The 21,466-nt window shown below is 42.2% G+C and overlaps 1 protein-coding gene across 2 annotated transcripts in view; it reads right to left on the bottom strand.

Annotated features, from left to right (window-relative positions):
- TWF1 (twinfilin actin binding protein 1) overlaps positions 1–21,466 on the bottom strand; it is a 102,379-nt gene that overhangs the window by 12,518 nt on the left and 68,395 nt on the right. For both annotated transcript variants that reach the window (XM_030216203.1, XM_030216205.1), the window contains 3 exons: positions 14,954–15,058; positions 9,397–9,522; positions 1,117–1,267 (listed from right to left, as the gene is read on the bottom strand). In XM_030216203.1, the coding sequence (XP_030072063.1) occupies positions 1,117–1,267; positions 9,397–9,522; positions 14,954–15,058 (382 nt within the window). The remainder of the gene's footprint in view (positions 1–1,116; positions 1,268–9,396; positions 9,523–14,953; positions 15,059–21,466) is intronic.

A 21,466-nucleotide genomic window follows, 5' to 3' on the forward strand; every position in this document is an offset into this window, starting at 1 on the left:
GTTCCAGCCCCCTTCATCCACATGTCTTGTATTAGAGCCCCCCTTTTCAGCCCCAGAACCATTCTCCCACCTGACCCATGCATGCCCCATTTTCCCACCAGCCCCATGCTTATAAGTTTCTTTCCCATCATGGTACTGGTATGTGGAACCTTATCCCCAATTTGGAGACACCGAGGCATATTTTCAAAGAACTTAGACTCAGGGGTGTAGCCAGAGGTTGGAGGAGGCCAGAGCCCAAGGTGGAGGGGCACATTTTGGTCGCTGTCGCACCCTCTCTGCTCCCCCCAGCCGCCTTGCCACTCCCTACCCACTGCCGCTGCTGTAATCTTGGCTGGTGGGGGTCCCTAACTCCCGCCAGCTAAAGCACCGCTGCCGCAAAAACCTTGGTTGGCGGGGGTCCCCAACCCCCGCCACAGATGAAGACTTCACCCAGCGCTGGTCTCTGGCGCCACTGCATTGCCTGCCCTGCTCTCTCTTCCCCTCGTGTCCAGCATGCTCAGTTTCAGTAAAAGGAGTATGCCGGACGTGAGGGGAACAGAGAGCAGGGCAGGATATGCGGCAGCACCGCCACAGACCAGCGCTGGATGAAGCCTTCAGCTGGCGGGGGTTGGGGACCCCACCAGCCAACCAGGGGCCCCCGTGGCCCCATGTAGCTACGCCACTGCTTAGACTTACAAAGTTGTATAGTATCCTACAGAACTTTGTAAGTCTTAGACTTACAAAGTTCTGTAGGATACTATACAACTTTGAAAATTGCTTTGAAGTGCTTTGAAAATGAGCCCCATATTCTCCAAAGAAACAGGCAAATAGTACTAAATAGATACCACAAAATGTGAACTATATCATGTCTTAACATTTTACATCTTGAGACATATTTGTGGTTGTTCTCGTGTACTGCTTAGTGCAGGGATTTTTATATGATATACCAAAGAACTCTTAATCTAATGTGGCTTAAATGGCGCAGAAGACCAGCCATTGTACACTGCCAACACCAACAGTGGCTCAGGAATTCTCTCTCTCTCTCTCTTAGAAGCACATGGTCCTAACTTTCTGTTCTTTAAAAATCTCCTGTTTGATGAGAAGCTCAATGCTGCAGAAATACAAGACAGTTTGTACCTATGGACTCCAAATAGTCGCCTTCGTGGGAATGCTTGTAGAGGAAGAAATGATACCGTGCAGCATCCTCTGGGATCCTTTTGGGCAAGTCCTTTACTTCAGTATCTGCTGTGCTGGCCAGAACAATTCTTTCATTTTTGATGTCTATTTGCTGTCAACAACAAATAATGTGGATTAATACTCTGAGACACGTCAGCAAAATTCAAATAAAATGGTCATTCATCTTCTAGAACCCACATTGCCATCTGCTATTTCCAGGATATTTAGCTTGTATGCAGCCTGTGCTTTATGTGGAGCCAGGCAGCACAGCCTAAGACTGCCTCTGTGCTTTTAGGCATAATCATTTGATATAGTAGTAATCAGAAAATAGCTCTCTAAGGGAAAACATGAGAAGGCCAGTCTGTAGCCTGGTGGTACTTCCTACCTCTAGCGTGCCGCCATTTCTGGCGCTACAAAAATGTACTTTTGTGGCGCCAGAGTGGTAATTACAGTGGTAATCAGGCAATGGTTACCGTCGGGTTAACGCAGGAGCCCATACCGCCACCTCATTGGGTAGTGGTAAGGGCTCCCCCACCCCCTGAAATGGCACCATGGCAAGTGCTTTACTTGCCACATGGCAATTTCCTGCAGGAAGGCGAGATTTCCCTTTTACCAGCTGCTGTAAAAGGGGGCCTCGGCACGCGTGTATAACACATGCCGACGCCAGCACCAGTCCCCTTTTCCCGTAATTTGGTAAAAGGGGCCCTTAGCCCTCCATTGTCTCAGGTACCAAAGCTCAGATTGTCAGCCCTCTAGGGACAAAGAAAAAAAAAGTACCTGCATATAATGTGTATAGCACTGCATATATCTAGTAGCATTATAGAAATGATTAGTAGTAAGCAGTAAGTAAGTCAATCCATGGAGAGGATGTCAGGAGGATTTTTTTTTTTTTTTGGGGGGGGGGGGGGGAGGGCTCCTTGCTTTTTTTGACAGCCCCTTTAAGAAAGTAAGAGGACCTTTTACTAAGCTGTGACAACAAGTGATCTTACTGTGGCCTTTTGCAGGTCTTTCCCACTAGAGCTGTACTGAAAAACATATTTTACTATTCAGATAAATATGAATAATATTTGGCTGAATTCACATACCAATAATGGGTATTGAAGCCACGTGAAATCAGAGATCAAATATTTTATTTCAGTAGGATTTAGCACAGTAGAAGCTCTGGATTATTCGTACTGGTATTTAAATCACTATTCCACCAAATACGAATAATGTACTCAGGGCACCATTTGAGTCTGAATCAAATCGAATACAAATATTCAGTACCACCCTATTTCCCACGCACTAAGGCCATTTTTACTATAGCTGTAAAATGGCTGATTTTCTAGTCTATGTATTAATGGCCATGTGCTCAAGGACATTTTTAAAGGCAGAAAGGGCTCACGCGGTAAACCTGCACTAACCAATTAGCACACAATAATGTAGCTGCACTAACTGTTTAGCATAGGAATGTTCATTCTCTGCTCTCTGATACCAGTTCCTCGAACAAAAAAAAATAAAAATAATTTTTTAGCATGTGCAGATTTGGCAGTTACCACAGGATGCCATTTTAAACTAAATTAGGTAGGTACACTTTAGCGCCTAATGCAGCTTGGAAAAAGTACCCCTAAATCATAGCTGTGTTATTCAATTTGTATAATAATGAGTTGCTTTGCATATATTTGCATCTCATAATTTAGCTTCCACTACATTGCCAAAACATGCATTAACAGCAAATACTGCACAATTTTTTCATTTCATGTTACTTGGCCAAAATCATGTATTATTACTTTCATGTACGTTAAGAACTAGCACCTTTGCCCTCTCCTTAAGGGAAGTTCTGATTAAAATGGAAATGCAGAGCAGAGAAAATTGCTACCCCTCCACCCCCCCCCCCCCCCCCCACAAAAAGTAAAGTTTAACTAACCACAGAACTCCAGTTTATCAGAACATACATAAGCTTCATTATACATAAGCCAAAACTCATTAACAATCTCTTCAACAGTGGTGTACCAAGGGCAGGGTGGTTCACCCCAGGTGCATACTGCAAGGGGGTACAGGGAGCAGCCACACGGCTGTCGGTTCTGCCAGCTCCCTGCTCCCTTTGACATTACTTCCTGTTCCAGAGTAGGGAACCGGCGGAACTGACAGCCACGCGACTGCTCCCTGCACCCCCAGTAGGTAAGAACGATGCGCTTGGGGAGGGGAGGTGATGCGGCGGGGTGATGTGATTCGTGGGAGGGGGAGCAGCGGCGATCCACCCCGGGTGGCAGCCGACGTAGGAACACCTCTGCTCTTCAATAAAGGCAGTTAATAAAGTTTTTCCTGTAATGGTGAACAAAGCAGTAGTAGTTACATAAATAAAAGGGATAATTTTCAAAGCCATTTATGGGGTCCTTTTATTGACATGCAATAAGGTTTTGCACTTTCTGTGCGGTAGTAGCCCAAACTATAGCATAAGAAGTGCAAAGCTGGTGGAGTAAATGCAAGGGGCATACCCAGCGTCCACCCTACACTTATGTTATTTATTTAGGTTTTGCTCACACCTTTTTCAGTAGTAGCTCAAGGTGAGTTACATTCAGGTACTCTGGATATTTCTCTGTACCAGGAGGGCTCACAATCTAAGTTTGTACCTGAAGCAATGGAGGGTTAAGTGACTTGCCCAAGATCACAAGGAGCAGTAGTGGGATTTGAACCGGCCACCTCTTCTTGATTGCAAGACCGGTGCTCTAACCACTAGGCCATTCCTCCACTCACTAGTGCACGCACCACATAGGCTGCATGCACCACACAGGCACTGTCTTACATGCAGCAGTAGCTAGCACGGGCAGCCACCATCTCCTACTCTCTCCAAATCCCACCTCACGATGAACGATCCCTACCCACCCCATCCTCCACAGATCTCCCAGCAACAAAACCCTGCCCTCCAGCCAACATCCACACCCTGCCCTTCTTGATCCTTGCCTTCTTACCTGACCCCCCCTCCCCCCACCAGGCTCATCCTGGGGTCTGTCAATGGTAGATCAGTGCTTCCAGGCAGCAGCAGTCCTTTCACTGCCACCTGGGTCAATGACATCCTCCAAAATGGTGTCTCTGCCCTCTAGAGGTAGTCTCGCTAGACTATCTATGTGTTTTAAGCAATGGTGTATGCATGGATATGGCTTCCTATAAAATTGCCCAGAATTTAAGCAGGTACATGCCCTCTCACAGAGAGGTTATGGGATAGACAGTTTAGACCTCTGCGACACTTTTGAGTTTAAAAAAAAAAATGCATGTACACTTGTGGGATAATTTTACGCATACTAAATAGCAGGCATACGCGTGTGCCTGGTGAGATCATTTTCAAAGAGAAAGTACATGCACACTTTTCCTTTTTAGTGCAACTTATGCACACGTAGGCATGCCATTATTTATGGATTTTATTTATAATAATATTTATGCCCCACATTTTCCAATATTCATTGATTCAATGTAGATTACAAGGAAACATCAGATGATTTAACAAACCATTTGGAGCATACACAGCAGGCAGGAGAAGGGCAGAAAGTCTGTTTTAACTAATACAGTAGTGGATGCTAAATCTATTATGTTTTGATCAAGTCAGATTCTGATTTAGTTGTTGTCTTCGTAGTAAAGTTTTCTGAAGAAGGCAGCTTTGAAATGTTTGCGGAAGCTGAGGTATCGATTTATGCACCTGAGGTTTTCGGGAAGTGCATTCCACATGTGTGTACATTGATAGGAGAATCACGCTGAATATATGGACTTGCATACTATTTTCTGGCAACTTGGGAAGTGTAGGGTTAGAAAGTTTTGCATTCTTTCTTTCACGTTTCTCAGCAGGAGGTCGACTAGATCTCTCATATAGTCTGGGGCAAGTCCGAATAAGATTCGGTGGACCAATGTGCATGTTTTGAAAGAGATACGCTCCTTTATTGGGAGCTAGTGCAGGACTTGTAGCAATGGTCTGGCTCCTTCAAAACGAGACTTCCTAAATATTAATCTTGCTGCCATGTTTGTGTGGTTTGTAGCTTTTCAGAATTTCTTCTTTACAACCAGCGTAAATTCCATTCCTATAATCTATGTGAGCAAGGACCATCAACTGAACAAGCGCGTGGAATGTTTCTCTAGGAAAGTAATTTCTTATTCTTCTCAATTTCCATACTATCTTGAACATTTTGGTTGTAAGTGTAGCCTGAGTCTCAAAGGTAATTTTTTGATCTAATGTGATCCCTAGGATTTTCACGTGGTTTTGGATTGGGTATTTTATTCCATCTAAAATTGATGCTGGAGAAGGTGTTTTTGCAGTATGGGGACGTAAGCACTAGAAACTGGGTTTTTTTTCCCTGTTCAGTTTCAGTTTGAAGGCTTTTGCCCAGGATTCCAACATGATCCAGGATCCATTTTCTGATGCTTCCCATTATGTCATTCAGATCTCTTTCAAAGGGAATATATATGGACACATCATCCACGTAAATGAAGGGGTGGAAGTTTCCTTTAAGAGCTTTGCCAGTGGTAACATCATTATGTTGAATAATATGGGCGATAAGGGAGATCCCTAAGGGACCCCACAAATTGCTTTCCAGGGTGTCGATAGTGTTTGGGCCATCTTCACTTGGATCTGGATGTTAGGAATCTCGTAAACCAGCTTAGAACATTGCCACAATGCCTATTTCATCTAATAGCCTGAGCAATATTTGGCGGTCAACCATGTGAAATGCTGATGACATGTCAAATTGTAGGAATAATATATTTTCTAAGATTATCAGGTAGGGTTACCAAGATGGTTTTGGTGCTTTATTGTGGCCTAAAGCCCGATTGTGATTTGTGTACAATGGAGTGTTTAGTTAGGTAGTCTATTAATTGTTTTGCCACAATTCCCTCCATAATTTTGGCTATTAGGAGGACTGACGCCACTGGCCTGTAGTTCTTAACATAGTACATGATGGCAGATAAAGACCTGTACGGTCCATCCAGTCTGCCCAACAAGATAAACTTGTATGCAATACTTTATATGTATACCTGACCTCGATTTGTCCTTGCCATTTTCAGGGCACAGACCGTAATGTTACTTTTACTAAGTTTGTTGTTTTTTGGAATGGGGGTTAGTAATAGATTGCCTTTTTCATTTGTCTAGCATAAAGGCTGTGTATTGTGTGAGGTGATTCAAAAATAGAGTAGGAGCTTCTCTTACTACATAGTTAGGGCATGGGTCTAGCATGCAGTATGCTAAGAACTTGGTTAACATACGTTGGACGAGTTTGGTTTGAGGCTTCTCAAAAGTCAACCATGTCTGATTGGCAGCGATAGTTTTGAGTTGTATTCTTTCAGTGTTGATTTCCATGCATGTCTATTTGCATCTGATTTGTTCTTTCTCCACTGGCGTTCCTGTTTTCTGCAAGCCCGTTTTAGATTTCCTAGAATGTCATTGAACCATGGCACTGCTTTTTGCCTAGTTATCCTTATTGTTTTCAGTGGAGCTGTTTGATCTAGAATGACTAGGGTTCGGTGATCCCATTCAATAAGGAACTGTGTGGTTTTGGCTTTAGAGGACCATTGCTCATTGTACATGTGGCTCTAGAACTGATGTCCATCTACCCTCCCTCGTGTGAAAAATGTTCTTGTTTTTGGTTCTTTTTTTTATTGCAGGTCTCCTTCCAGCTTATGGTCAGGTTCATTTTATAATGGTCTGACCATGGTACTTCTTCCCATGCTAGTCCTTCTATTGCAAAACTTTGGTTCTCTGAGATTCTGTGTGCAATTGTGTCTAAGGCATGACCTTTAGCATGTGTGGAAGTTGCATTTGGGATTATGAAATCCTAGTGTTCGAGGAAGTCCTTAAACGCTTTTGTGTCTGCGTCTCCTGGGTTTTCAAGGTGTAGGTTGAAACTGCCTACTAGTATTACACCGTAATGGGTACTGCATACGTTTGAGACGAAGTCTGTGAAACCTGTTTAAGAATGACCATTTGCCAGGGGGATGATAGCACAGAATACAGCATGAATGGCTGAGAGAGGAGTCTTGTATCGTACAGGCAAATATTTCTAAGTGGGGGAGAGTTGTATTCTGATATGATTTTAACCTTGAAAAAGGATCTATAGATCATTGGAATGCCTCCTCCCTTATTTTTGCTTCTTACCAGGTGGGCGATTTTGTATCCTGGCAAGCATATTTCATTTAGAATTGGGCCGTTTTTGTCACAAAGCCATGTTTCAGTTAGGAACAGGACCCCTAATAAATCTTCCACCCAAGCTCTTAAAGTTTCTGCTTTGTTAAAGACTGATCTCGCGTTGACGTAACCTATTTTTATTGGGCGATACTGTTCGATTGTTAAGTCTGTGCATTGTATCAGAATCAGGTAGCATTTGCATATTGTGGGTACTCCTGTGAATCCTTTGTTTGTCTCTCAGTCTTGGTGGTTCGGGGAAGTTATGTTCTCGAAGGGTTCTTGGCTGATGTTCAGCGCGATGCGTAACTTTTGTGTGACATGGCAAATTAGTTAGAATGGGAATTACTTGCTCATCCTCATGTTTTAAGCCACTACAGCTGAACACTACGGCTAAAAGCAGTAGTAAGATAAGGAAATCCTTAAGCAACTTGTTTCCATTCATTTCAAACTTTTTTTTGTGTGTGTACTCCGGATTTTACAGGGTTTGGGTAGCGATTACGTCCTCCATTTCTTCCGAGACAGAAGTTCGCATGCTGGGAGTCCTCTCCCAGATGTCTTCTGAAAACTGTAAGAAGCTTGCTATGAGGATGTTTTGTAGTACCCTGGTTTCCTCACATGCATGTTACGTGGGCCTTGTGAAGATTCCCCAATTGATTATCTGTGGTCTTTTAGTAGGTTTGGGGTGAGATAATAATCCAGCCACTTCACTTCTGCTAGACCTTTTACCCGTTTTGCCCCATCGGGATCTTTCAGTTCACAGATGAAAAACTTAGGTAGTGATTCTCCAGTGTTCGGGGGGGGGGGGGGGGGGGGGGAAGATCCAGGCCTCTGCACTGTTTTCATGTGCTATGCGAGGTCACAGGCTCAGAGTCTCGTGGCAGCCACAGGCCTGCTCCTTTGGGAGTTATTTTCTGGGTGCAAGGGATAACAGAAAAGGGGCTGCTTACCACTTGCCCATGCATAAGCCATATAGCTTTTCCTTTCTCTGCAACTCTTCCTTCTTTTCTACTTTGCCCCTCCATCACCCCCCTTTTGAGTCTGGGCTATTTGATCATCAGTGTGCTGTTCCAAACGGCTCTGCCAACAGCACGGGCAGTCGTCAGCACTTCTACCGGCACGCATGTCCGTCGTCTCCGCTGTCCTGCAGGGGATCTCGGCGTGTTCTTCCATTCTGCTTCTCATAGCTGCCAGCACGGGTAATTAGTGCAGCTTCCATCATGAGCACCGGTTGTTGCTGCTGCCCTACAGAAGTTCCCGGCATGAGCAGATCACAACTCCTGAGAGGTGCTCTAGGCTGTTGATAGCAAGCAAGTTTCCAGGTTTAATGGGAGAGCCCTAAGTTAGGCAGCCATGTCAGGACTCAGTGGCAGTAAATTCCGCCTCAGTGTGCCAAGGGTCATGAGGGTCTGGTGTGTGTTTGTGGAGGGGTGGGTTGCAGTACCCTCTGTTCTTCAACTGCACAGATGTTCTCCAACCTGTACTGGTCTAGTTTCTGTGTACGATCGGGAGCCCCAATATTTAATCCCGTCTACTCTCACTGTTGGGGAGGCTGAATGACCAAAGGTCTACTCAATTCAACCTTCTTGTTGCCTACCAATACCTTCTGTGCTAATCCCAGAAAAAAAAAATACTCCCTCTCGCCTGCCCCATACATTCAAAAAAAAAATCTTTACAGACCCCAAATACAACAATTGGATCTGAAGCATTGGATTTGCACTTTACTTTTTGTGCAAGTAAATCATCATATTCACCAAGATCATTTTCTTCTACAAAATTATCCTGTTTTATTTATGAACTGATTTTGCAATATAGTTTAAGTATTTCTGCTTGCAAACTTGGGCAGATCCTGTAGTTATTTTGATAATACAGGCACCAACAGAAAGACTAGCACAGGATATGAAATTTATGGAAAAGCAAGAGTGGGCTTTAAAGTCAAGCTAACCCCCAAAAGATGGCGAAAAGAAATATGTTACTTATCTGGAGAACATTTCAGTGGGTAAATTTTGGGTTCACTATACTGAACTATAGGTATAACATTGTTACAATTGCATTAAATGCATTTTGTAAAAGGGTTAAATGGATAGTTTCTCACTTACTAGCTGAACATAGTTGAGTTTCCCCATTTTCAGAACTTCCAAAGCCTGGAATGCTTCTCTATCTATAGGGAATGAGATTCCCTGTAGTGTTTGATGCTTGGTGTCCACGCTGATGTCTGTCTGTGTCTGTAATGATACATAAACAACTTGTTATCTAAACCTTTTGGATGGAATTTAATAACCTTGAGCTAAAATAAGTTGATATAAAAATGAGCATAAGGGCTAAATTGGCTTTAAAGTTTCAATAAAATTTCTATATTACTGAGACAGAATTCTTTTGAAAACACTGGTACAAGGGTCCACGGTGAATAACAATTAGCCACAAGCAAATCTACGCACACATTTTGTGAAGAACACAAGGACTATTTCTCTGCCATTTAAAAGCAAGAAATATTCACTACCAAATAAAGGGGCCCTTTTACTGAAGCTTAGCATGCACTATCATTAGCTTGCTCTAAGTGCCATTTGGCCCATAGGTATAAAATAGAACACACAGCATTTAGCATGCGCTAATTCTGTTAGCATGCGCCAGGGGCGTAGTTACGTGGGGCCACGGGGGCATGGGCCCCCCACAGATTACGCCCTGGCCCCCTTTGCCGCATCATCAGGTACCTTGTTTGCTGGCGGGGGTCCCCAATCCCCGCCAGTCAAAGAGTCTTCTTCAGTGCCGGTCGACTCCGGCACCTTCGTTGTGGGATCATCTGTTTCTGACGCCTTACGCCCTGCACGGGGCTACATGCACGGTGCAGGACATAAGGCGTCAGAAACAGATGATCCCACAACAAAGGCGCTGGAGTCGACCGGTGCTGAAGAAGACTCTTTGGCTGGTGGGGATTGGGGACCCCCACCAGCAAACAAGGTACCTGATGCGGCGGTAGGGCGGGGGGGGGGGGGAGGCGGGGGGGGGGGGGGAGGCGGCTAAACAGTGCCCCCCACCTCGGGCTCTGGCCCCCCTCCCGCCGAAGTCTGGCTACGCCCCTGGCATGCGCTAAGCTTTAGTAAAGGGACCCCAAGGTTACTGTTTCCATGTTCCTTCTATGATATTCATGACAAGTTACTGGTTTGAATAAGAGTTAAATAAACCATTCTAAAAATATACAACACGAAGCTAAACATTCTCCTGCAGAGGTGCAGGTGAACAGGCTAGATTTACAAGAAACACGCACATTGTACAAAGAACATGCTATTTGCGATTTGGTGCGCTGTCACAGGTGGTTCTAAAGAGAGGTGGTGATGTCAGCGATGCTTTGTTGACTTTAGAACAAAGATTTATTTTCTATTGGAATATGGTCATACCAGGAGGGTTAAATTTGGAGGTGGAATGCTGATTGTATCATTGTAATGTAAATTGTTATTGCATGTATCAGCTTGCCGGGATCCTATTTAAACCTGGAAGTAGATCATAAGGGCATTTCCACCTAGAGGTCAGGACACTGATGGCATGATTTAAATGATGTCCCTCCAGTAAGCAGATGTATATATGTTTTTTTCTATACCTTGAGTTTTAGTTTATTTCATTGATTTATTGTAGATATTGTGTTAGTAGGTAGGTTTATTTGTTGGTGATTTGTTTGCAGTGATTTTATTTGCTTCTCCTGAGGAAGATATACAAAATGTAGTCTCGCATTGGGGAGCAGAGAAGCAATTGAATTTTACACCTAACAGCTGGCCTAATAGCTGTCTAATGGTTGTTGCGTCAGTATTGCACTACTTGCCCGCTCTGGTGGATTGAAGAAACTGCGCCCAATGGGAGGATATATTGCAAGTCAACATCTATGAAAGTTGACAGTATCAGCATTTACTTCGTAGGAGTGACAATTCATTGATTGACTTATGACATTCTATTTGGGAGCTTTCTGCTGTTCATTTGTGCTCCTGGGACATGGTTGACAGAGTGGACTTGGAGAAATTATATTTTTTCTTTAAGGGCTATTTGTTTGGATAATAGTTTTATGTGTTTGTACTATCATCTTTAGTAAAAGTGTTTTCAGCATTTCCATTAGGCTAAGCAGTATGATTGAGTGGTATGAATGTAGTAGGAGTAGTGATATATGCATTAATAAATATTTTTGATATAGTTTAAGCAATGGTCTGGAGTATCTACATTTAAATATCATTAAATCTTAGCTGCAATATTCTGGCAGCTAGGGTTCACTAGGTCCCTCCTCATGTTATCCACTAAAATAATACATTGCTGAGCGACTCTAAGCTTGGGAGTTACCCCCTTGTGTACCTGACTCATTCCTGCTTGTCAACAGAAAAATGAATGTTGCTCACCTGTAACAGATGTTTTCCGCAGACAGCAGAATTGATAAGGCACATGGTCCTTCCCACTTCCCTGAGAACTGTTTCACTATCAGGCTTATTTTTGAAAGTGATCGCCGGCCATGTTCCGATATAAATCGGGAGATGGCCGGCGATCTCTCAAAAGCGGCGAAATCAGTATAATTGAAAGCGGCTTTTTTGACAGCATCGCCGCTTTCCCGTCGCCTCGCCGGCGAAAGTTCAAGGGCGTGCGTCGGCGGCGTAGCGAAGGCGGGACATGGGCGGGCATGGGCGTAGCTACCAGATGGCCGGCTTACGCGGATAATGGAAAAAAAAAGCGGCGTTCAGCAGTATTTCCCGGGTTTACTTGGTCCTTTTATTTTCACGACCAAGCCTCAAAAAGGTGCCCCAACTGACCAGATGACCACCGGAAGGAATCGGGGATGACCTCCTCGTATTTCCCCAGTGGTCACCAACCCCCTCCCACACTAAAAAACACAATTATAAACATATTTTGCCAGCCTCTATGCCAGCCTCAAATGCCGTACCCACCTCCATGACAGCAGAATGTGTTCTATCCTCTGACAGCCTTTCCCTGGTTGTGATGTGGCTCTCGGGTGAGTGTGACACCTTTTCTGTTAGGTGCACTGCAGAGTCACATCAGCAATGCATTGTGGTGGGTGTAGGGTAGTGGGCTCTACTCCCATGGTGCTTTTCCCCCTGCTAACTGGGTCAGAGTGTGTCCAGATTTGTTTCCGGTAGTCCACGAGGTAGTGACCATTTTTGTAAGCCAGTTTTAGATCCCTTTTACCCATGTTAGAGAACTTAGTTATTACCTTGAATGTTGCTGAAAGAGGGCATTGTACAGCATTCTGCCAGCTCTGACCTACTGCTAATCTCAGTACCAGGGAGACTCTTTGCCAGTGGGGCACAACCTCTGATCTGCAGTTAACTGTGAGTAAACGTGCTTATTCAAATAAAGGACGTTTTCAAAGAGATTAGTCTTCAGGTGTCAACTGGTGTGCCAAGGTTATACAGCAGCAACAAGTCCTAGAGGCCTGCGTGTATGCAGGTCCCTGGAGCACTTTTAGTGGGTACCGCAGTGCACTTAAGGCAGGCGGACACAAGCCCATCCCCCCCCACCTGTAAGACTTGTGCTGGTAAATGGGAGCCCTCCAAAACCCACTGTACCCACATGTAGTTGCCCCCTTTACCCCTAAGAGCTACGGTATTGTTGTACATTTGTGGGTAGTGGTTTTTGAGGGGGGGGGGGGGGGTTGGGGGGGCTCAGCACCCAAAGTATGGGAGCTATGCATGTGGAAGCTTTTTCTGAAGTCCACCGCACTGACACCTACGGTGCCCAGTTGGTGTCCTGGCATGTCAGGGGGACCAGTGCACTACAAATGCTGGCTCCTCCCATGACCAAATGCCTTGGATTTCGCCGGGTTCGGGATGGCTGATATTTTTTTCCATTATCGCTGAAAAACAAAATTGGCGATCTCAAACCCAGCGAACTCTGGCATTTGGCTGGCCTAAACCGTATTATCGAAAAAAAAGGTGGCTGGCCATTTTTTTCGATAATATGGTTCTGGCCAGCTGTTGCGCCGCCGCCAAAATAGATTGCTGGCGATCTATTTCGCTGGCGACATTCGATTATGCCCCTCCACGTCGACCTTTGGAACTAACTGAGGAGCTGAAAAGACCACTGCACATAAGAAGGGTCATGCACTAAACGTTCTGAGCTCTGGAAGAGCAGTTCCATCCCAGCACCATTGGATGATGTCATCCACTTGTGTACCTTATCAATCCTGTCTATGGAACATACCTGTTAGAAATGAGCAACATTGCTATTCCCTCCCACCCCTTTCTTTGGTTACCTTACACAGACCAGATTTGCAGCACAGGTTTAATTTCCTTTTGATCCACAAATTAAGTAAACTGGTTCTCACCTACTTTACCCCCCCCCCCCCCCCCCCCGCACACTCCTTTTAAAAAGCCGCACTAGCAGTTGCCGGTGTGGAAATACCAACACAGCCCAATTAAAATGAATGGGCTGTGTCGGTATTACTGCATGGCTTTGTAAAAGTGGGGACAGGTTAATTCTTCTAAGCCACAAGCTCAAAATCTCGTAAATGTGTTGGCAGTATGTGGTGTTTGTCTTGACTAGATTGTAAGCTCTAGGAACTGAGGACTATCCAAGATGGGGTAGTTTACTTACTCCAAGGGTAAAAAGTATGCCATGTAGGGCAGTATTTTAACCTTCTTTAATAATGATCTTTCAAGGCCTCTTCACCTTTGACCATGTCTGCCTTCACAATTTCTTTCTTTCAGAACTTAACAGACCATTTACCTACTTGTTTTTTGCACTTACTTTCAATCCACATACTTTTGCAAGCTTTTCAAAATAAAAATACAAACACTCACTTTGACATTTATTCTAGGAACATACCCATACATATTTTTACCTATATACTGTACCTGTGTGTATATTTTGTCAGGGTTAAAATACCTCCCCCTAATGCACATAACAGTGTTTATTTCTACACATATAATCAAAGAAAAAAGCACAGCTGGACCTTCAAGATCGAGACAAACAAGAGCCCTTCAACTTGGCGTTTTTTCTAACCAATGGCGTTTATCATGATAACGTGGACACTTGCGTTTATTTCTCTTTGGGTGACATTATTACCACAAGGAAACTGTTTTTACTGTGTTCCTTTTTTCTGTGCTTCTAAGAGCATTATAACTTTGGACCCCTGAGGCAAGCATCTTTACGCCAAAACATGGAACGTGTTGGGTCTTTCAGAATAAAAGGACTTGTTTGTCTCAGTCTTGAAGGCCCAGCTGTACTTTTTCTTTTGATTGCTTGTGTTTGTGTACTGTTTTACCCTCTCTTTTGTTACTTTATTTCTACACATATACAAGGTTAGCAATGTTCCCATTTTTCATTGGTAATGCACTGTTTTACCCATAGCTATAGCTTTTAAAATCTCCCTTCCTATGCCTCTCTACAGTGCTATGAACATATGGTATATGCTATACAATCCATAATACTTTTTTTTTATCCTGAATATTAAGATCCATTTTTGTAGTGGATTTACATTCACAATGCTATGCACACCTCCGAGTTCAGGCAGGGTGCCACAGAAGAATAAATATATTGAGCTGCAGATCAAATAAATTCACTTCTGCTCTCTGTATGACTTCTTTTATAGGAAAAGCAACATATGAACAAATTGTTTTGAGACTTTTTTTTCACCCCCCCCCCCCACACAATTTTATTATAGCATACCTCTTTGATCTTGATCTGTCTCAATTCTTCTTCTGCAGAAGTTAAGGGGGCAGGGGATGACTGTGATATCAAGTGTTTTTTATATCCACTCAGTGAAACATCATCCTGCAAAGAAACAATGGCCTGATGTTATCAATAGTCTTTCATTACCTTCAGCACATTTTTGAGTTTGTGCCACATGTGAAATAGGGCTCAACATATGAATTATTTATTTATATCAGGCCTTTTCATTGGTAGCTTTCTCTTTCTGTATTTCTCTATCCATAGAAGGCTTACAGTTTAAAGGCTACATTTACTGGTGCACTAATGCTATTAATGGATGAATCTCTTCATAAAGGCAATTAATAAATTTAGATAAATAAATGCCTACTATTAGTAAATAGACTGTACTACATAAAATGGAACCTAAGACTAGCAACAAAGTGCATAATAGTGAATGTTTATACCCAAGGCAATGGAAGGTAAGGCAACCCATGGTCATGAGGGCACAGCAGGATTTGAACTCTGCGTTCCCTGGTTCTCAGCCTGCTAGTCCTCTATTCTAAGAGTACCATTGTACATAAGCTTTTGAGATCTGATGCTACCTGAAGGGACCTATCCAGAACAGCAATTCCTAAACCTGGCCCTGGAAGCACCCCAGCCAGTCAGGTTTTCAGGATATGCACAATGAATATTCATGAGAGAGATTTGCATGCGTTGCCTCCACTGCATGCAAATCTCTCATGAATATTTTTTGTGGATATCCTGGAAACCTGACTGGCTGGGGTGCCTCCAGGACCAGGTTTGGGAACTACTGTAACAGAGGAAAAGTTGTAAAGGATGAGGCATTGCATTCATTTACGATACATCTTTAACAGGATGGTCCCCTATGAACACTCCTTTAATTAGTTTTTATTATATAATTTGTCGTTACCCATGCCAAAATATTTAGGGATCCTTTTACTAAGCTGCAGTGGTGGTAAGGGCTCCCGCGCTAACCCGGTGGTAACCAGGCAGCACACAATGCTGCCTGACTGCCGCCGGGTAACCCCATGCAGTAATATTTTTTTGGAATTAGCACCAGAAATGCTGAATGCTCAGGCTGCAACTATTGCCAGAGGCCGTGTTAGGCCTGCAGTAGTTCCAATCTGCTGCGCGGCAACCCTTTAGTACAAGGTCCCCTTATTTATTTACCCCCAAATTCTATAAATAGCACCTAAAATATTAGGTGCATAATTGTATGTCCAGTTATAGAACAGGCAACAGACTATAGTAGAAAATTGGAGAAGGCTTGAGAAGGGTCAGTTACACATGTAACAATTAGCTAATTGGCACTCAATTTGAAATACGTATCAATAATTGGCATTATCAAGCACTAATTAGCAGGTATGTGTGTAACTGGTTTACACTCTTGCTCAATAAACGTAGTGCCTAACTTCTCTTGCATGCTTGGGGGGAAAAGGTCACATCAGGGGCATTTTGACTAACCATGTGCTTTATAGAATACTTTTATGTTTGCAACTGCCGCAATTAGGCATCATCATCGACACCAGCCATAAACATGGCATAGTGGTTGTGCCTAAGGTTTGGCGCTTAATTTGGTACTTACGCTAGTATTCTGTTAACAGATTTGGCGTGCAATTGTGTCATTACAGAATACTTTATTTTACTTTTATTTATTTGTGACATTTGTATCCCAAACAGGTTCAGGTTCAATGTGGCTTGCAAAAGAGAAACAATGGATAACAAGTCTGTTACATTAGAAATGTACAATCAAAAATTTTGGAATACAATAAACAAAAGTATATTGCAATTAATCAACAAGAATAGTACAGCTTAGTAATCATATAGTGAATCAATTGATTTCTTTATTGAGAGACGCTCTCATTAAGAATGTGTTTACCAAGTAATCAGATTTACGTCATAATCGTTTAGGAGAGAGAGTTCCATTTTTTAGTGGAGAAACCAGCATTATGAATAGCTTTATACTGATGCTCATTTTCAGCCCCTAACCTTTAGCACCCTTTACTGAAATGAGCCCAGTATGTCTCCTCCCCACTCCCACAAATACAATAGAAAAACTGGATTCTATATGCCAATTAATTCTTGATTTAACAGCACAGTATCCTAATCTCTATATTTTTGAAGATTTTATTATACATTTTGAGGCACCTACCTCTATTAGAGGCAAAGGTTTTAATATTTTTATGAACGGATTAGAATCCCATCAACGTTCAATTGGACCATTTGCTAGATGTGAAGGCACATTTTCAAAGCACTTGCTTCTATGTAACTTTGTCAGTCTATGTGGTTTGAAAAGGAGCACCTTAATCTTCTTTGCCACCCTTATCTAGTACTGCTTATAATGTAGGGCTTACATAACTTTTACTGACCTTACTTTAGTGTATATTCAGGGCATTTTCTCTTATGCTCCTTCAGTAAGACCATCAGTGAACAGGAACTCTTTGTTTCCTGTCTAAAGTAGATTTAGCCAAGTACTTACAGGATTGTACTTTTCCACTAGACTTTGATACTTTGCCCTTAACTGATCAAGCTGCTTTGCGGAATAAAGTATTATCGCAGGCACTAGACTTATATGCCCCTTTAATCACATTCAGAGCAGAGGGGAGCCAACCATGGTTTCACCCATGCCTTGCTTTGTTAAAGAGGCAAGCTAGAAGGGCTGAGAGAATGTGGAGAGCTAAGCTATCTGAGTTAGTGAAGAGCTGTTATGTAGAATGTATTAGACATTATTTGATAGAACTAATAACTACCAAAAATGATATTATTCTTGACAGATCTTAAATAGTAATTGAACAGCCAAAGCATTAAAAAAAAAAAAAAAAAAACAATTATTGGGCTGGGTTGGTCAGGACTGTTCTACATTCTCAGTGGATCAACTGGTTGCTTACTTTGCAGCAAAAGTTAAAAACTTACATTTTTTTTCTTCTACATTATGTTTAAAATCCTCTTCTATAGATTTGGAAGAGAAAATTGAACAAGATGAACTAGAAGGTGCTCTTTGCTTAAGTAAGAGTTAGGGAGCTATACTCTAAAAACAAACAAACAAACAAACTGCAGAGTCAGGTACATCTAAGTCTTCAGTGATGGAGCTTATTATCTCTCTATATCTTGCACACTCTCTCCAACCGTTACATTCCCCAAATCTCACCATAATTAATAATACTCTTACTTTGGGTTTTCTTCCAGCTCAATGGAAAAAGCAGTAGTTCAACCTATCCTGAAGAAAAGTTCTTTGGATCTGTCCCTACCAGAAAACTATAGAACAGTTTCCAATCTTGTCTTCATTTCCAAGTTAGTGGGAAAAGGTTTTGTAGTCAACAAATTTATTGCACCCATGTCAGTCAGGCTTTTGTGACATGCACAATACAGGGACCACACTTCTATCTATGCTCCGTTATATCCATGAAGAGTTAACTAGGAGTTTGTTTGCACTTGTAGTACCATTAAACCTATTCACAATTTTTGATCTACTGAACTATAGGCTACTTCTTTCCCCACCTGAAGGAGATTGAACTCAGGGGCACAGTATATCAGTGGTCTAATTCTTTTTACTCAGTACATTCCTTTTATGTTTCCCATAATTCTAGAGATTCTGAACTGCAAGTCCTGTCCTGTGAGGAACCTCAGGGTTCTGCTTTATCTCCCATACTATTCAACTTATTTCTGAGTCCATTGGCTCATTAGCTACCATTTCGTATGAAGAGAAGTACAGCTGCTCCCTGGCATGTATAGATTTTTAAGTGCTCTTTTTACTAGTCCTTTATAGGAGGGATTAAGGGGGGTCTTTTACTACTTAGTTCATGTTACCTGCAGCAGGTCCCACAGGAATAAAATTGGTCCTGTGACCGATAAGATGTGCTAAGTTATTCTCCTCAATCTGCCATTGCATATTTCCCTCTTCAAATTGAAAATAAAGATTGTGGCCTCTGTAGTTAATAAGCAGCATATATTTGCATAGGCTTGCAAAATAGCTTATATATATATATATATATATATATATATACATACACACACTCACCTTGAGCTACTACTGAAAAAGGTGTGAGCAAAATCCAAATAAATAATAATATATGCAAGTGTAAGTTGCCAATTTTCCTCCATTGATTTTTCCCACATGTATCTTTGCAAAATGGCTGCTCCCACCAACAAATACACATATACTCCTGCAGGTATTTTTGAAAAAACCCCAACTCTATATAATCAGTAGATCCTTTTCTAAAATACCATCATCTCAATTCTGATCTCTACGTTCTACGTGAAATAGGGCTCAATATTAAATACACAATAAAAAAACATATTTAGGGCCCTGTTTACTAAGCTGCGCTGTAAGCATGCACTCTTTTTAGCATGAGCTAATGACAGAGACACCCATTATGTCCCTATGGGTGTCTCTAGCATTAGTGCATGCTAAAAAGTGTGCAAGCCTACAGCTCGGCTTAGTAAACAGGGCCCCTAATAGGAAGCATCTATTTAAAGAACAAACATAAAACACAACAGAAAATTTAGAAATCAAAAATGATTTTCAATGTATCTCAAGAATGATAGCATTTCTCATTGTTTTCTATGTTAACTTTTCCATGGAAAGAATGTGCCATAATATAGACTCTTCTAATTAGCTACAATGATCAGTATGGCTACTCCTAACATACATTTTTTCCTATTTTATTACCCACAGTGGAACGTTTTTTAAAATTAAGAGTACTGAAAGTAATGGTTAGTCATAAGTCCATTGTTATAATTTAATATGTTTCCAAAATATTCGTGCTTCTGGCTATTCCAACCACATGTGAATGCACCTACCTATCTGATGACAATTCCTCCAACATAAATATCTACTGTATCTAAAACCAAGCTCTCCTTGAGATGGGTTTGGAAAGATGAGTAACCAATCTAAAATAGGACTGCCACTATTCCCTATTTGTGCCAGTCTTTCAGATCACATATCCACCCATTATGAGTTTATAACCATTTTTTAACCATTAACATAGATGCAGAATCTGTTTAATCTCTTGCCGAAATACAATATTGTCAGAAGAAAACAGGATAGGCATTACTCCTTAGTTCATTAAGAGAATTTCAAACTCATTCCGCTGTATTACATATTCTCTACAGCTTTTTCTGTAAAGTATGCAAATCTATCATCCCTCCCAAAGGGTATGTTCTTTCACTAATACATCAAATTCTGAAACAGTATTTTTCTTTATAATATTTCCAGACATTTTTATATCTTCCTTCTCCCACTTTTGAAAGACTATTGATGAAATTCCTGGAAGAAGAATGGGTTATTCACTATGGGAAGCACTGGAGCTACAATGTGTTAAAAATCCCATCTGGTCAATATGGAATCTCAAACCTTAAATGGTTATTATTAAACCCATTTGTAGATTTTTCTTAATATAACATAAAAACATAAGAATAGCCATACTAGGTCAGACCAATGGTCCATCTAGCCCAGTATCCTGTTTCCAACAGTGGCCAAGCCAGGTCACAAGTACCTGGCAGAAATCCAATTAGTAGCAACATTCCATTCTACCAACCTCATTCTACCAATCCCAGGACACTATAATTGAGAGTTGTGATTGTGTTATAATTTATAATTTACAGCCACGGTATTACAGAATATAAGGCCACAGACTTTTCCCTTTTGAGGATATTGTAACGATATATGAACAGCTCCTGAAGACGCCAATGGTGAAACACAGTCCTGGGTAGAGCTGAGAGCATTGTTGTACAAAACGAAGAAAGGTATCAACAGAACAAGAGGATGGTGGACTAAAGATTTTTATTGGACAATTCAAAGGAAATATAATCATTGTTTGAATTACATACTGAATAATATACTGCCAACACTGATGGCAACAAAGAATTGTGGATACAAATAACACAGATCATTGTGGATGGTTTACCTCACTCTCCACAAGAACTTTAAACACTAAGTACAATACTATATGATAAAGAGATTAAAAAATATCAGGAAATAAGGATGATGTGCCCGATTGAGGCTATGCTTCAGATAGTAAATCCTTAGCAGAATTGTGGTGAATGTTGTATAAAGTTGCAGAAGTTTGTGGGTTTAATATGTAGAACAAGAAAATAATATGGTAATCAGTGCTTTTTTTGTGCCTGTATGCAACGGTACGGCGTACCGGCACCTTTTTCTCCCCCCCCCCCCCCCCCCGGGCGAGTCCTGACCCATTCACTCCCCAACCCTACTTACTTTGATCGGCTCTGTAGTGTCAGCGTCGGACTGAGAGAGCAGCAGCAGCGCGAACGGTGCAGGTAGCGAATCAGCGAGTGAGAGAGGCTGTCAGCGTCGGAGCTTCCCTCTGCGAGTCCCGCCTATGCGGAAACAGGAAGTTGTAACAACGTAGGCGGGACTCGCAGAGGGAAGCTCCGACGCGGACAGCCTCTCTCACTTGCTGATGATTCGCTACCTGCACCGTTCGCGCTGCTGCTCACTCAGTCCGACGCTGACAGCCTGTGGAGAATGAGGCCGGGCAGGGAGACGGG

Source organism: Microcaecilia unicolor, chromosome 10, assembly GCF_901765095.1.
Source record: "Microcaecilia unicolor chromosome 10, aMicUni1.1, whole genome shotgun sequence".
Classification (NCBI taxonomy): Eukaryota; Metazoa; Chordata; class Amphibia; order Gymnophiona; family Siphonopidae; genus Microcaecilia; species Microcaecilia unicolor.